Source organism: Ursus maritimus, unplaced genomic scaffold, assembly GCF_017311325.1.
Source record: "Ursus maritimus isolate PB19 unplaced genomic scaffold, ASM1731132v1 scaffold_26, whole genome shotgun sequence".
Classification (NCBI taxonomy): domain Eukaryota; kingdom Metazoa; phylum Chordata; class Mammalia; order Carnivora; family Ursidae; genus Ursus; species Ursus maritimus.
In genome coordinates, this window is record NW_024425119.1 from 8,917,365 (window position 1) to 8,935,074 (window position 17,710).

Consider the following 17,710-nt stretch of genomic DNA (forward strand, 5'->3'; position numbering starts at 1 on the left):
TATATTTTCCTTATCTAACCTTTATTCTTTTTCAGTCTTTTGATTCTAAGTTCACATGCTATGTCTTATGTGGAATAAGTAATGTTCCTAGTAGTAAGAGGTGCCTTAATATCTTCGTGGTAGAATGTAATTGTGCTTTTTTCCTAGCAGAATAAGTACCATTGGGAAGGGGTCTCATGAGAAAAATGAATGAAGCACTTTATTTATGATTCTCATTTAATTAGCCCTGCCTAGACTATTGACAGATGACAGTGACTTTTTTTATTGGTGTGTGTATCCAGAGGTTTATGTGGGAAAACTATATCTAATATAAATGTAAGTTTTCTTTGTCAGGTGTCTCTTTGTTAAAAAAGAAAAAAACTGCTTTAGCAGTTTATCAGCATTTATTTGATATCTGATGTTTGTACATTGTTTTCCTTGATACTGTGGTGGGAAAAAGGAACCATCTTACTTTCACAAAGGACTCTTTACTGTCTTTTAAAATGGTGAATATAATCTGAAGTTTTTTATTTTTAAGACTCAGGACTATCATTTTATTGGTATACTTTTGGTCTCCTGGACTGTAGATTTACCCTTATGCTTTTGACTTATCAGCAGTTTTTTTTCTCCCCCCCTGGATGTTCATGAATGGGATAAATAGAAAAGTAGGTATTTTGGAGGAGGCGCTGGCCTGCTGGTTTCCACCTGGCCCACAGGAAGGTGGCCTCCCAGACCAGGAGGGCCATGTGGGTGGGATGGAGAGGGGGAGGGAATGCAGAGCCTGTGCCTTTGTGGGTGGAGAGTCTTCTTGTTTCCTGGGTATTCTTAAATGTGAATCCCAATGGAGCAGCCTGATAAAGACAAGCCACCCTGGGTATCTGAGGACAGTCAGCTTGCTCCTTTATCTGTCAAAATAGGAGTGGACCACTGGGTGGAGGAGAGAATTGTGCTCTTTGTTTCTCTGGCAATAAACTGGTCTTTGGAGATCACTGTAAATTATAATGGATAAAAAATTGGACAGGTGTCACTTGAAGATACCAGCACAAATGGAATAGTAATTAACAAGGTGGAGGTTGTTAAGCTGACTTGTCCTTTTCAAGCTGGGGATGTCATCTCCTCGGTGTACATTGGAACACAGTGTGGCATACCTCTGTGATTCTTTACATGAAAAGCACGCCATAACATAAGAATCTTTTGAAGCTGATAAAGAAAATGTATTCCATATGAACAAAGATAATCCTGTTGCAGGGCAAGGTCATGATCCCCAGATCCTGCCATATTGACTGCCACTAGGTGGGTTTGAGGAACCACAATCATTGACATTGATGTTGGACCTCTTCAAGACAGTGTCTGCCTCTTTCATAGAGTCTTCCGCAGGGTGAGAGCATTTTTCCGGTTCCAGGTCTGAGGGTGCGGTATCCCCTATGAAAGCCTTGCAGAGATCAGGCTGCTCCATTGGGACAAAATGAAAGAAGGGACACCTGGGTGGCTCAGTCAGTTAAGTGTGTGCCTTTTGCTGAGTTCATAAACCCTGGGTCCTAGGATTGAGCCCCACATCAGGCTCCCTGCTCACCAGGGAGTCTACTTCTCCGTCTCTTCTGCCCCCCCCCCACCGTTCATGCTCTCTCTCTCTCTCACTCTCTCCAATAAATAAAATGTTAAAAAAAAAAACAAACTGAAAGGAGGTGAGGAGGTTAACCTGGACTTGCAGTTGTTGGTTGCATACCAGTGTGGAAACACCCAGAGATGACACATGGGTATCAGAGCTGCAGCCGTGAAGCCAGACATGATGCTCATGCTCATCATCTGTTAGGAGTTGCTGCACAGCCACATGAGGTTGTAGCCCAGGAGTGTTTCTGTTGTCCGATTATAGAATCCCATATTGTGTTAATGTTGTGACCTCAGCATTTTCCAGGAGTTGACATACCAGTATTGGTGAACATTCCTACTTCCCAGTTGCCAGTGGCTGTAACATCCTGTCCTGATTTCTGTTGGGGCCACAACTGCTATACTTACGCAGTACAGTTTCATGCAGTGAAATTCAGTCGTATCGGTGAACAGATGACGTTCAAGACCTAAGTGTCAGGGAAGGCACCAAGATGGCTTCAGAGTATTGGACGTCAACCACAGGGTGTTTCAAAAACTACTCTGTCTAAACATCTTAAGGTCATTTTTATAGTGCCCTCTCAAGGGAAACTGGGGAGATGTTAGATACTCTGGTGTGACTTTTCTTATATGGTGCTTTTCATTTGAGTGAGACTTTTCAGTGACCACATCTTCGGTTCATATCTAGCCTAAGGCTCAAGAGGGCCTGTTCTTTTTTTAAGATTTCATGTTCTTGAGCACAGCTGTGGAACAGGAGCACAAAGGATCAGGAGACTCTGGGTATCGAGCATCCCCTTTGCTGATTCCTTGGGTCTTGGCCTGATGCATCACCACATCTGAGAGCTCTTCCTTTGCTTTTCCACACCTACAAGTCACACTCTTGTGTGTATCTCCCATGTTATTTTATTCCTTCCCTGCTTTCCTGTGATTAATGCCTTTGAGACTCTGGGTTGTGGGTCAGGTAGGTGAGTGTGGCAGGCTAAGGTTTGGGGTGGGGGCTGTGTGTATGCATGTATGTGTGTGGTGGTGCTTCTGGCTCATGATACTCTAGTCTTACCGTGTGCCTCTATGGAGCAGGCCCTTCTGACTGAGACCCCGGAGAGTGCGTGAGTGGTGCAGGAGTTACTACTTCCAGTTGTGATGCTGGAAGCCGTCTATCTGTATGGCCATTGCTTCCTCTAGTTCTTACGCTTGTCCTTTTTTCTTTGTTATTTGCCATGTCATCTGGGGTGATACTAGGAATTTTTTAAAGTAAGTTCCATGCCCAATGTGAGGCTAGAACTCAGGACACTGAGATCAAGAGTTACATGCTCTGCTGACTGATCGAGCCAGGGGCCTCAGGAATTTTATTTTTGTGAAGTTGTTTCTTTGTTTTGCTTGAAATCACCTGTTAATATTTTGTTAGGAAAACTTGTAACTTTTTGCTTCTTAGGAAGATTTTCAACTGTTGTCTTACTCATGATACAGGCTCTTGTTCATGATGCTAACTCTGAGAAGCAGCACTCTATTTGTGGAAGAAAGTCCTTGTGTTCTAGTAAACAATCTGTGTTTGTTTAAAAAAAATTCTTTTTAAAGGAAGCATCAAAACCTTGAGTAAGAGCATCCCCTGACTGAAATAAATTTTAGTGAATGGACCACAGCATTTATTGTTTTTTTAAAGTTGTTTTTCCATATTCTTAAACTATTTGATTAAAGTTGCTATATAAATGATTTCAGTGTTGATACTCCTGGTAACACAGGTGTTACTGTCTCATTATTTAAAACCTTCCTATAAATGTGTTTGTAATAAAATGCATGTATACATATAACAAAATAAGGGAAGAAAATTGAATAAAAAAAGAACTACGGATACATGAATATACATAAACAGAGTTAATCGTGATGGGGAGGATTGGGATATATTGATGATTACAGTCTCATCTATTTTATATCAAGGGATTTGCATTTTGGGGGAAGAAATAAATCAAAAGTAGATGATGAGATTAAAGTATATTCTTAGTATATAGTAATACAGGGAATGACATTGAATATGATATAGAAAATGGGACTTTTACTAAAGATCTGCTGTAATTATAAAATTGCATTGGTAGCCTCCCCAGTGGAAGATCGAGAAACTTTGTTTCAGGGGAGGTTGGGAGTTTCTGTATTTCTAGTGTTATAAAAATTTTTTATTAGAATAAAAGGGAAAGGCATCATATTACCTTATTCATTTTTTTTGTTTGTATAGTTAATATATAATCACAACATTTATTTGTGTGAAAGCCAAAAATTAGATTTCTGTTTTTTAACATTAATACATATATATGTGTGTGTGTGTGTGTGTGTGTATTTATATATATATATTTAAGATTTTATTTATTTGACAGAGAGAAAGAGAGAGCACAAGTAGGGGCAGAGGGAGAGGCAGAGCCGACTTCCTGCTAAGCAGGGAGCCCGACCTGGGGCTCGATCCCAGGACCCTGGGATCATGACCTGGGCTGAAGGCAGACGCTTAACGGACTGAGCCACCCAGGCACCCCTTTAATATTTTTTTTAAGTAATCTCTACACCTAACGGGTTCTAACTCACGGCCCCAAAATCAAGAGTTGCATACTCTACCAACTGAGCCAGTCAGATTTCCGTCTTTTTTTTTTTTTTAAACAAGAGGAAATGAAATTTAATTTCATATGTACTGGGGAGCCCCACAGACATGAAAGTTCTTAAGTAGAATTCTTCATTGACTCTGTATGTGAATTTTGTCTTTCTGTGTAGAAAGAATCGGCATTCAGGAGGAAATAATCCAGGAGAAGAAAGAACAAGCAGATCAAGATGTGTAGCTCTGTGGCAGCCAAGTTGTGGTTTCTGACAGATCGTCGAATCAGGGAAGACTATCCCCAAAAAGAGATTTTACGAGCATTAAAGGCCAAATGTTGTGAGGAGGAATTGGACTTTAGGGCCGTGGTGATGGATGAGGTGGTACTGACAATCGAGCAAGGAAACCTGGGTAAGTCTGTACTAAGTGATTTAATGGATTTTTTCTTAGAATGTTTTGAATCCACATTTTTTAGGAATAGTCTGGTGGAAGGAATTGTTATTAGCCTTATTATGAAGTATCATCTAATCTTAAAATCTAGCATATGTTTGTTTTTGTTTTTTTTAAGATTTTATTTGACGGAGAGCACAGCCACTTAACCAACTCAGCCACCCAGTATTTTGGTGCCCCCAAATCTACTATATGTTATGGAAGAAATGGAAACACCAGTATTTATTGGACCTCTTATTTTATTATGTAGGAAATAGTTGGGAGAGAAATTAAATTAATTTTTTCCCCATTATTGCTATCTTCTAATTTTAAAAGACCTAAGAGCACCTAGGGTGCTCATAAGAGAATTCTTACTTCATGGGGGTCCTGTTAATAAATGCACCAAATTCCACATGTGATTCTTCTTTTCTTTTTTCTTTATAAAATATTTTAGTATAAAATAAATATAATTCTTTTCACTAGATAGAAGTATGCTAATGATTTTACTCAATTGGTGATAAGTCTGGTATTTTTAATATTTCACATTTGTGTTAGGGTTATAAGGGAAAATATCTTAGAAATATAGAAATTCTTTAGAACTGACTTAGGAGTCTATATCTTTGTAAAGTTATGACTTGTTACGGCTAAATTGGTCATTTCTGTTAGGGAGCATTATATGTTGGCATATAGATGGCATTTTTAATTAACTTTCAGAAGATACTTCATAGTTTACTGATAGTATTGGATTAGGGTATATGACAAACACTTAAAATAGATTCTACATTACTTGCTTTGTGTCTGCAATCATAATGAGACCATGTGTTTCAATTTTCTCATCAGTGAAATGGAGAGAGATGGTTAGTGTGAGAATTAATACTATTCAGTATATAAATCATTCATACACTAGTTATTAGATCTAGAATCTTCTTGATTAATAACATGATACTGTAGTTTAAGTAGATAGAATCTCTTAGCAGTTACTCTTTACTCTGCCTTCTTGACATTTAATTCATTCTCATTACCTTTCAACAGTTTTTTTGTGAAAGGATTTTTAATATGTAAGTTAATTTACATCAAAGACTTAGTAGATAGAAAATAGAATGATACTCATTTTAGTATAAATGATGCTCGTTGCTAATTTAGGGTCAAAAGTTACTGTTGCTGTAGAAATAACTTCTTTAGAACTGAAATGTTTCTAGATTGTTTCACGCGAGTGTATAAGTAGTTACTACCTTTATAGGAAAGATGCACAGTGTATTTTTTCAGTCAAGCTTTCTTTTTTAAATATACACACTTAGGTCTAGCACTTAGTTATTCCGATTTCCAAAGATTTGGAATAGAGCCTGTTCCATTCTTTCATAAGTATAATTTAAGCCCTTACTACGTGCTAGTTAATTGGTATGGTGAGCAAAATGAGACAGGCTGAGATTAACATTAACATTAATCAAGTAATCACACAAACAAGTGTAAAATTGTTATAACTTTGGTAAATTATAAAAAGAATGGATGTCACTTTGCACCCCACTCCCCTGCACTGCACCTATGATAGATACTCCTGATCAAATCAATTAAAATCCCGAATCTAGGGCACCTGGGTGGCTCAGTTGGTTAAGCATCTGAATCTTAATTTCAGGTCAGGTCATGATCCCAGGGTCCTGGGATCCAGCGCCTTTGGACTCTGTGCCTGGGGAGGAGTCTGCTTGAGATTCTCTCCCTCTGCCTCTCCCCCTGCTTGTGCGCATGTGCCCTCTCTTTTTCTCTAATATAAGGACATATTTTCTCTAAAATAAATAAATCTATCACATGCTTTTACAGTTCACAGCTTTTCAACGTAAGTGCATGTGCATGTTGAGATTAGAGTCAAATTTGGACACTGTATTGTGTTAGGAGCCATGCTCTTGAAGTATGTGTGAGAAGAGGCTTAAAGGTTTGTGTGGTACATAGCTCACTAAATACCACTTAAATAGGCTTATGGTGTATGCTTCTGTGTTTTATTTATTTATTTTTAAAAAGGTTTTATTTATTCATTTGACAGCACAAGCAAGGGGAGCAGCAGACAGAGGGAGAGATGTTACTGTGTTTTAAAGTTTGGAAAACCAAAGGCTGCATAAACACATATTGGCAAGGATATAGAGAAATTGGAGCTCTCCTGTATTGCTAAAGGGAATGTAGAATGGTGCAGTCTCTTTGGGAAAAAGTGTGGCTGTTCTCTAAAGGTTAAATGTAGAATTACCATAGAATCCATCCCACTCCTGCATACATACCTAAGAAGAATGACAGCATATGTTTGGGAGTGTTTAAGATGGGCTGGTGTTAATTGTTCTTTAAATGTTTGGTAGAATTCCCCAGTGAAAACATCTGGTGCTCCGTTTTTCCTTGTTCGGAGATTTTGGATTACTGGCTCAATATGTCTGTTCTGATTTTTTATTTCTTAATGATTCAGTCTTACTGGGTTGTATGTTGCTAGGAATGTATCCATTTTTTCTTGATTATCCAATTTGTTGGCATATAATTTTTCATAGTTGTCTCCTACAGTCTCGTTTTATTTCTGTGATGTCCATTGTAACATCTCCTTTCATTTCTAATTTTTGTTATTTAAGGCCTCTCTTTTTTACTTAGTCTAGCTAAAGGTTTGTCAGTTTGTTGATCTTTCCAAAAGTTAGCGTTGATTTTTTTTTTCTGTTTTTCTCTTCTCTATTTCGGTTATTTGTGTTCTGTTCTTTATTATTTTTCTTTTTCTGTCAACTGTGGGTTTAGTTTGTTCTTTTTTCCTCTTGTTTATGGTGTAAGATTAGGTCGTTGATTTGAGATTTTTCTTTTTAATGTGCATTTTTTTAAATGGGTGTGTTTATAGCTGTACACTTCCCTCTTACTGCTTTCACTACATCTCATAAGTTTAGGTATGCTGTGTTTTGCTTTTGTCTTTTTTTTTCTCATTTCCCTTGTGACTTCTTTTGTTTTACTTGTTTTACGTGTGTTACTTAGGGGCGTCTGGGTGTCTTAGTCCGTTAAGTGTCTGACTTTTGGTTTCAGCTCAGGTCCTCTGATCTTAGGGTCTTGAGATTGAACCCTGCGTTGGGCTCAGCGCTGGGCATGGAGCCTGCATAAGATTCTCTTCTCCTCCCTCTGCCTTTCCCCATTCCCTTCAAAAAAAAGGGCATGTTATTTAATTTCCAGATATTTGTGAATTGTTTCCTTAATTATTCATTTCTAGTTTCATTCCACTGAAACTAGAAAAGATGCTTGGTATGATATCAGTATTCTTAAATTTGTTGAGATTTGTTTTGTGGCTTAAGATGTGATGTATCCTGGAGAAAATTCCGTTTGTCTTTGAAGAATGAGGATTGTGTCGTTAGGAGTGTTTTTAATATGTATGTTAGGTCCAGTTGATCTGTAGTGTTTTCCAGTTATTTTGTTTCTTTATTAGATTTTCTTTTTTTCTTTTTTTAAAGACTTTTTATTTATTTATTTGACAGAGATAGATAGCCAGTGAGAGAGGGAACACAAGCAGGGGGAGTGGGAGAGGAAGAAGCAGGCTCCCAGCGGAGGAGCCCAATGTGGGACTCGATCCCGGAACGCCGGGATTACGCCCTGAGCCGAAGGCAGACGCCCAATGACTGCGCTACCCAGGCGCCCCTTTTCTTTTTTTTTTAAAGATTTTATATTTGTTTATTTGACACAGAGAGAGGCAGCGAGAGAGAGAGAACACAAGCAGGGGAAGTGGGAGAGGGAGAAGCAGGCATCCTGCCGAGCAGGGAGCCCGATGCGGGGCTCGATCCCAGAATGCTGGGATCATGACCTGAGCTGAAGGCAGACGCTTAAGAACTGAGCCACCCAGGCGCCCCTCCTTATTAGATTTTCTGTGTTTGCTCCATGCATTATTAAAAGTAGGGTACTTGAATATTTCATTATTTATTGTTAGTGTCCATTTATCTCTTTGGTCTCTCACTGTTTGTTTCATACATATGGGTGCTCTATTGGGTTCCTGCATATTTATAATTGTTACAGCTTCCCAGTGGATTGACTCTTCCATCATAAGAATGATGATTATCTCTTGTGACAGTTTTTCTCTTATAGACTGTTTTGTCTCAGTTACTAGGGCCACTTCTACTCTCTTTTGGTAATCGTTTGCATGGAGTATCTTTTCTCAGCCTTTCACTTTGAGCCTTTGAGTGTCCTTACATCTAAAGTGAGTCTCTTGTTGATAGCATATAGTTGAGCATCGTTTTTTGGTCCATTTTGTCCCTCTGTATCTTTTAAAAAAATTTTTTTAAAGAAACAGACGTGGGGTGGGGTAGAGGGAGAGAATCTCCAGCAGACTCCCCACTGAGTGCAGAGACACAGAGCTCAATTTCATGACCTATGAGACAACAACCTCAGCCAAAACCAAGAGTTGGACGCTTAACTGACCGAGCCACCCAGGCACCCCCTTCCATTTACTTTTAATGTGATTACTGAAAAAGCAAGACTTCTCCATTTTAATGTTTTCTGTATATCTTATACCTATTTTGTCTCTCTTACTCTCTTGTTACCTTCGTGTTTTGTTAATTGGTTGTAGTGGCATGCTTTAGTTCCTTATTTACTTGTATGTATCTTCTATAGGTATTTTATTTATCATTACTCTGAAGATTACATAGTACATTGTATAGTGTTTTTTTAATTAAAAAAAATTTTTTTTAAAGATTTTATTTATTTGACAGAGATAAAGACAGCCAGCGAGAGAGGGAACATAAGCAGGGGGAGTGGGAGAGGAAGAAGCAGGCTCATAGCGGAGGAGCCTGATGTGGGGTTTGATCCCATAACGCCGGGATCATGCCCTGAGCCGAAGGCAGACGCTTAACTGCTGTGCCACCCAGGCGCCCCATTACATTGTATAGTTTTAACCTATTTTAGGTGATAAATTAAATTTATTCATATATAAATTCTACCCCTATAGACTTTCCCTTATTTTATGTTAATAATATCACAAATTACATCTTATATTTTGTATCCATTGATAGTTTCATAGGCATAGTTATTTTGTATGCTTTTAACTTTCTTATTTTTTTTAAGTAAGCTCTAGCCTCAGTAGGGTCTTGAACTCAGGGCCTTAAGATCAAGAGTTGCATGCTATTCCAAGTGAGCCAGCCAGGTGACCCTGTATGCTTGTAACTTTAAATGCTGTACCAGCAATAACACTGATTTATGTGCTACCATTAGAGTATTTTAGGATTCTGTATGTATTTATATATTTACCTTTACCCAAGAGCTTTATTTTTTTATGCTTTTGTGTTGCCTTCTACCATTCTTTTTTTTTTTTTTTTTTTTTTTGATTTTATTTATTTATTTAACAGAGATAGGGACAGCCAGCGAGAGAGGGAACACAAGCAGGGGGAGTGGGAGAGGAAGAAGCAGGCTCCCAGTGGAAGAGCCCGACATGGGGCTCGATCCCAGAACTCCAGGATCACGTCCTGAGCTGAAGGCAGACGCTTAACGACTGTGCCACCCAGGTGTCCCCATTCTTTTTTTTTTTTAAGATTTTATTTTTAAGTAATCTCTGCACACAGCGAGGCCTCGAACTCTTAACCCTGGGATAAAGAGTCACTCGCTCCACTGACTGAGCCAGCCAGGAGCCCCTGCCTTGTAGCACTTTTATTTCAACTTGTACTCTCTTTAGCATTTCTTGTTAGGCCAGAAAGTGATGAACTCCTCAGCTTTTCTTTATCTGGGAAAATCCTTTATTTCTCCTTAATTTTTGAAGGACAGTTTTGCTAGGTATATTGTCTTGATTGTTACTTTTTCTGTTTCTGCACTTTGAATATGTCATTCCACTATTGTGTGATTTCTGCTGGGAAATATTTTGATAATGTTATGAGAGCGCCTTTGTTTATGATAAATTGCTTTCCTCTTTCTGATTTATAGATTTTTTTGTCTTTGCCTTTTTTAAAGAAAGATTTATTAGAGAGGGGGAGAGAGTGTACTCGCAAACAGGGGGAAGGGCAGAGCCAGAGAGAGAGGGAGACAGAGTCTTAAGTAGACTCTGTACTGAGTTCAGAGCCCGGTGTGGGGCTCAATCTCACGACCCTGATATCAGGACCTGAGCCAAAACAAAGAGTCAGACACTTGACTGACTGTGCCAGGCAGGTGTCCCTGTCTTTGACTATTTAGTTTGATTTTGTGTCTTAGTGTGAGTCTCTTTAGGTTCATCCTATTTAGAATTTTTTGAGCTGTTTGACTTTGGATACCCATTTCTTTTCCCAGATTGGGAAAATTTTCAGTCATTTGTCAATCTCTGCTTCTTTGTCTCTCTTCCTTCTGGGACTGCCATAATAATCAATATTGGTCTGCTTGAGGGGTGCCTGGGTGGCTCAGTCAGTTAAGTGTCAGGCTCTTGATTTTGACTAAGGTCATGATCTCAGGGTTGTGAGATCAAGTCCTGTATCTCGCTGCATGCTGGGCATGGAGCCTGCTTAAGATTCCCTCTGTCCCCACCCCCGACCAAAATTAAGAGATTGGTGGAAGTTGTCTATACAAAAGGCAGTCCATAAAGATTGAAAATGCTGGTTTTTTTTTTTTTTTTTCAAATGCCCAAATACCAACAAAAAATAACAAGGCATAGAGAGAAACAAGGAAACATGGTCCAATCAGAGAACCAAGATAAATCTTCAGAAATGACCCTAAGGAAACAAAGATCTAGTACACTTGAAACTAATGGAACATTATGTGTTAACTATACTTAACTGAAAAAAAATTTTTAAGGACACCTAGGTGGCTTAGTCAGTTGGACATCAGACTCTTGATTTTGGCTCAGGGTCGTGAGATCAAGACTTGGGACATGCTCCTTGCTCAGCAGGGAGTCCGCTTGAGATTCTCTCCCTCTCCCCCTCCTCTCTCTCAATTGCTCTCTCTCTCTAAAATAAATAAATCTTGGGGCGCCTGGGTGCCTCAGTCATTAAGCATCTGCCTTCGGCTCAGGGTGTGATCCCAGGGTCCTGGGATTGAGCCCCACATCAGGCTCCTCTGCTGGGAGCCTGCTTCTTCCTCTCTCACTCCCCCTGCTTGTGTTCCCTCTCTCGCTGGCTGTCTCTCTTTCTGTCAAATAAATAAATTCTTTAAAAAAATAAAATAAAATAAAGTAAAATAAATAAATCTTAAAAAAAAAACAACCTCTGCTCCTTTACAGCCTTGTTCTTCTTTGTATGTTGATGTCACAAAATTATATCTTTATACATTTTGTGTCAAAAAACATAATCTTTTAAAAATGCATTAGTCTCCTAGGTTATGTAGAAAACAAGAATTGGAGTTACAAACCAGTTACAGTAATACTTGCTTTTACACTACTGTAATTATTTTTTAAAATGTTTTAGTCTCCATTGTCATGTAGAAAACAAAAACTGCTCTTACAGACTGTTGTTAAAATACTACTAGCTTTTCTAATTGCTCATGTATTTACCTCTATTGAGGTCTGTATTTCTCTATGATTTTGAGTTACTGTCTAGTGTCCTTTCATTTCACCTTGGCAGCACTCCTTTGAATGTTTTTTGTTTTTTGCACAACAGGTCTAGTTTTTCTCTTTTTCTTTTTTTCTGGCAATGTCTTAATTTCTCCTTCATATTTGAAGGACAGTTTTGTTGGATATAAGATTTTCGATTGATAGTTTTTTATTTTTAGCACTTTGAATATATTGGCCCCTGGTCTTCTGGCCTCCAATGTTTCTGATGAGAAATCTGCCAGTAATTTTATTGAGGATCCCTAGTATGTGGTGATTGGCTTCTCTCTTGCTTCATTCAATATTCTCTTTTTGTCTTAGGTTTTAAAAGTTTGATTAGGATGATAGCATGAGTCTGAGTTCATCTTACTTGGAGATCATTGGGCTACTTGTTTGTTTATATTCATGTCTTTCATCAGATTCTGGAAGTTTTCAGCCATTGTTTCCTCTTTGCCCCTTTCTTTCCCACCCACCTCCCATCCCTTGCCCTCTGTGGTTATCTCCCTTACTTCCAGACTCCTACAATATGAATGGCTCTTCAAGTTTAGTCATTTTTTTCTGTCTGCTCAGATATGCCTTTGAATCTCTCTAGTGAATTTTTCATTTTTGTTATTGGACTTTTCATTTTCAGTCTACGATTACTCTTTGGAGTCTATGTTTATGTTAAATTTTTTTTTTTTTGTCTATTGATTTTTCCATTTTTTTCACCCATGGTTTTCCTGATTTTCTTCTCATTTCCTTAGTTCTTTTAGCATTTTCGAGAAGTTTGTTTTAACTTCCTTGTCTTATGTTGATTTATTTTATTCCTTTGAACGGCTATATTTTCCTGTTTCTTTGTGTGCCTTGTGAGTTTTTGTTGAATATTGCACATTTGAATCTAATAATGTTGTAACTCTGGAAATCAGATTCCCCTCCTACTCCAGGGTTTGTGTTTTTTGTTTACTGTTTCTGTTTTTTTGATTGTTGCAGGCTGTCCATATCCTGAAGATTAGCCTGGGCTGTAAATTGAATGTCTTCTCAGGACTTTCCTAAACCTTTCCTTAGTTATGCACAGTCACTTTGTAATTTTTCCCATATATGCAATTGTTTTTTCACGTCCTAGTCTTTCATGTCTGGCTCCTGAAAGGGGGAAATGACAAGGCATAGGGGAGCAGAGAGGATATTTGAAGAAATAAATCCCCCGGAAGTCACTTCACCTGGAAGTGGAGGGACTTAATAATAATGGGTGGGGGTAGTACAACAATCAGGGTTTCTGGCCTTTGTTTGCAACTCTGTGATCAGAAGCTGCAACCAGCCATCAGAGGAGAGGTCTCTAATATTTGAAGGGCAGGGTCTTTTTAGTGAACCCTGGCTCCTGCAAGGTATGTCATTTGCCCCAGGAAAAGTTGCATAGTGCACCTTAGGGCTGGGGGATGGATAGTGCTACTGTGCTAAGAGCTGAAATTGACCAAAATTCATTGCATTTTACCATTCTAGTCTTTTCCTGAAAGTTGCAATCCCTCAATAGACGGGACCTCTAAAACAGTCATATTTGACAGATTTTGCTAGTGCAATAAATGTCTAGGTGTGGTACACTGATTCCTGGTGCACCCTACTCCACCACCTTCCCAGAATTGTCTCTGTTGTTATTTTTTAAAAAAGAGTTTATTTGAGAGAGAGAGAGAGCGCGTGCGCACACACCAGCACATGAGTGGGGGGAGAGGGAGAAGCAGACTCCCTGCTGAGCAGTGACACCCCCCCCCCCCAGTGTGGGGCTCCATGTGGGGCTCAGTTTCAGGACCCTTGGATCATGACCTGAGCCAAAGGCAGATGTTTGAGTGAGCCACCCAGGCACCCTTCTGTTGTCATTTTTTATTGCCCTTTTCTTTTTCTTTTTGTTGTGTTGTTTTGTATTTTATTTTGGGAATAAATCTCTTACTAGATACATGTATTGCGAATATCTTTTTTCACTCCATGGCTTGCCTTTTCACTCTGTTAATGGAATCTTTTGGTGAGTGGAAGTACCTAATTTTAACTAGGTACAGTTTGTATTTCTTTTTATTTTTAAAGATTTTATTTATTTGAGAGAGAGAGGGAAAACACGGGTGGGGGAGGGGCAGAGGGAGAGACAGACTCCCTGCCATGGGACTCAATTCCAGGACCCTGAGATCATGGCCTGAGCCCAGGGCAGGTGCTTAACCGACTGAGCCACCCAGGTGCCCTATATTTATTTTTTTTGGTGAGTGCTTTTTGTGTCCCAGTTAGGAAATACTTAATGCACCCAAGAATTCCTTTGAGATGCATACTGAAATATTTACTTGATAAAATATGACATTGTTCAGTGAAATTAGGAAGTTGGAGAAAAGGGCGTGTAGGGTATGGTACCATTTTCTAGAGGGAGACCTCTATGTAATTATAACCTTTGCTGGGACCCTGTGATTTTATACTTTACCCATGAAGACATTTGTTTTCTTCGTTAGGAAGAGATGGCAACAACTCAGTTTATATTCTCCAGAACTCATTTCATACCTGAAACAATCTGTAATCTCCTTTTCACACGTTGTCTCTGGAAAGATGTTGAGTCTGGAAATTTGAGTCTAGTTTTTTCTTTTTTTTAGAAATGGTTTTGTAAGAAAAAAATCAGTTTGCTTTTACATATACTGTGTTACTTTGGTGTTTGGTTTTAATTTCTCGATTTATAAATTACCTCATTTTAATATAGGTATATACTTTGTTGCTGCTGCCCATGCCCTGCCCACTCCCCTTAATGTTACAGTACTCATGAAGTTCATGCAGTTACTGTATGAGACCTCAGTTGGTCCTAATTTATTGGGCTAATCCTCACTCTTTGGCATTTTTTCCCCGTAGTTGCCTTAGTAGATAAACCTGTCCCCAAATAACAGTTATTTCATATAATTGAAACATTTTAATTTATTCTCAACATTTTCCTTAAATATTCCCCTGGAAGTTTCCTCTTAGCTAATTGCTAAGGAAAGAGAAAGGAATAGTTTGAGAGTAGTACTATATTCAAAGCATAGCACTAGGCACATATATCTGTTTTTTTCTCTTTTTAAAAATACTAATAGCTTTATATTTTTACTAATTGTAAAGTGACACAAACAGTACTGAAACATAAAATTTAAAAACATCATTTGATACTTTTACCATCCATAGATCACTGCTAAACATACACATAAATGAATTATACATACTGTTCTTTAAATTTTTTTTAACTTATCAGTGATTGTCACCTGTGTGCCAAGATATTAGGTATTGGAGATACAGAGTTTAGCAAAATAGCTCTGTTCTAACTGCTTCATGGCCTCTTTAAGGTAAGTGGGAGACATAGACACTATACAAAAGCCAAAGAAATAATTACAGACTAAGTGGTATAAAAGAAAAGTAAAGTGTGATATGGGAATCAGATGGAATCCATGGAATCAGTAGAATCAAATGGAATCAATGGAATCTACTTTATTTTTAATTTTTTTTTTTTTAAGTAATCTCTACATCCATCATGGGGCTTGAATCCACGACCCAGAGATCAAGAGTCACATGCTCTACCAGCTAAGCCAGCCAGATTCCCCCAATGAAATCTAATTTAGATTGAAATGTTAGAAAAGGTCTCTTTGAGGAAGTGACACTAAAACCTGAAGGACGAGTAGGTATTATACAGGGGTACAGTGAGAGGAAGACTATATGCGTTGCTCTTAGGTAGTTCTAGAAGAGGAATCACTGTTTGTTGCCAGACTGTCCTCCAGGAAGTTTGTACTACTGTGTCCTTTTCCAATATCCTCTCCAGTGTGATTGTTTGCATTTTAAATGTTAGACAACCGAATGGCCCTGGTTGAGTCACTTTTCTGCTTAATCTTTTAGGAACTTGGACTGTGATTCCAAACCCAGCTGGACAGTGAGATTTACAGTTGAGTATTTGCTTAAGTCAGAAAATGAGTATTCAAAGGAAAAAGCTTTAATGTCTTCAGTCATCAGGAAGAAATATCTTTTCTTGTTTGTGCTCAGGCCCTCTACTCCCATTATCAAAATAGTTGGGAGCTTTGGTTATGTTTAGTCTCCATGCTAAATTGGTCTGCATGTTTATTAATTCTCCAGTGAGATACTTGAATCAAATTTTATCTTCTCTAACAGTACCAAGTGCCTATACCAGTCAGAAATCAGAGCAATTCAGAAAATTGATTACTTGGCATAGATAGGATAGAAATCAAATTAGGACTATTCCAGAATGGTAATCTAATAACCCATGATACACAGTGTTAAAATGGTGATTAAGTAATTACCTCTATTTACTTGGAACCATGGTCTTGTTGAGGATAAAGCTCCGGGTAATGATAGGTGTTGCCACAGAAAACCTTTTTAAGAAAGTGAGGAATTTGGGAGTGGAAGACTAGAATGGCCTTTTGAAGGAATTGTAGGAAGTTAAAGGAATAAATGAGCTCAAATGTCTCAATTCTTTTTTCAAGGCAAATAATAAAATCCAGGCGCTTTCTGGTATCTGGGACTATAGGTATAACTTAACCATTAGAGTATATTNCTGCTGAAGAGAGTCTTCCAGCTATCATGCCGCTTAGTAAATTAGCACAGCTAGAGATTTGGAGGGAATTCATGTGACATAAAAAAAGAGGTTGGGCTTTAGAACTAGCTAGATTTAATTGTCTTGGCTCATCTAGTTATTAAACCTTCTGCAGTTGGTCAGATAGGTTGTCCGGTTTCATTTTCTTGCTGAGAAATTAAATCTGTTGGTAGGTTCTCTAACAAGTAGGAATAAAATTAAAAGGCCTACTGTATAATGTTGTGCTCAGGATTACTTTAGATGTGTATAAGATTCCCTGGTATGGTAGCTCACATATCGTTAAGTGTTCAGTAAATGATGCTGTTACTAATTGGCAACAGGAAAACATGATAATCTTCTGTTTATGCAAAATACTTTTTAAAAATTTAATTACTTTTTATTTTATTTTTATTTATTTATTTATTTTAAAGATTTTATTTATTTATTTGACAGAGAGACAGCCAGTGAGAGGGGGAACCCAAGCAGGGGGAGTGGGAGAGGAAGAAGCAGGCTCCCAGCGGGGCAGGGAGCCCAATGCGGGGCTCTGTCCCAGGACTCCGGGATCACGCCCTGAGCTGAAGGCAGACGCTTAACGACTGAGCCACCCAGGCGCCCCTTGAATTTATTTTTAAAGTATGCTCTACATCCCTCGTGGGACTTGAACTCACAAAACCGTGAGATCAAAAATCACGTACTCTACTGACTGAGCCAGCCAGGTGCCCCTTACACATAGTACTTTTGGTAGTTGTGAAATTGGATGATCTGTTTCTTGAAGACTATTCTGTGAGAGGTACCCAAGTGACAAGTCACCAAAGAACTTAGAATAGTAGTAAGTGTAGTTACTAAACTCAGGTAAGGAATACAAATCAGAGGTCTTAGAATTCAAATTATAAAATTACATTTCTTTTACAAACACATAGCAATATACAAAGCTTATTATAAATATCAACTCATTTGATCCTGGCAATACTCGCATGAGTTTGGTACTGTTAATTGTTTCTGTTTTACAAATGAGAAAGTGGAATCCTAGATTGGTTAGATGTTTTTTACCCTAGATCTGTAAAGCTGTAAGTGGTGGAGCCAAGATTTAGAATCACGCAGTCTGTCTTCC

The 17,710-nt window shown here is 38.4% G+C and overlaps 1 protein-coding gene across 3 annotated transcripts in view; it reads left to right on the forward strand.

The window, feature by feature from the left end:
• The window catches only part of RIMKLB (ribosomal modification protein rimK like family member B), a 58,381-nt gene that overhangs the window by 12,677 nt on the left and 27,994 nt on the right, over positions 1–17,710 (forward strand). For 2 of the 3 annotated variants that reach the window (XM_040642134.1, XM_008697494.2), the window contains exon 2: positions 4,336–4,567. In XM_040642134.1, coding sequence (XP_040498068.1) covers positions 4,393–4,567 — 175 coding nt within the window. In that variant the 5' untranslated portion in view covers positions 4,336–4,392. Of the gene's footprint in view, positions 1–1,280; positions 1,358–4,335; positions 4,568–17,710 lie in introns of those variants that run through there. The other variant, XM_008697495.2, reaches the window with a different exon arrangement.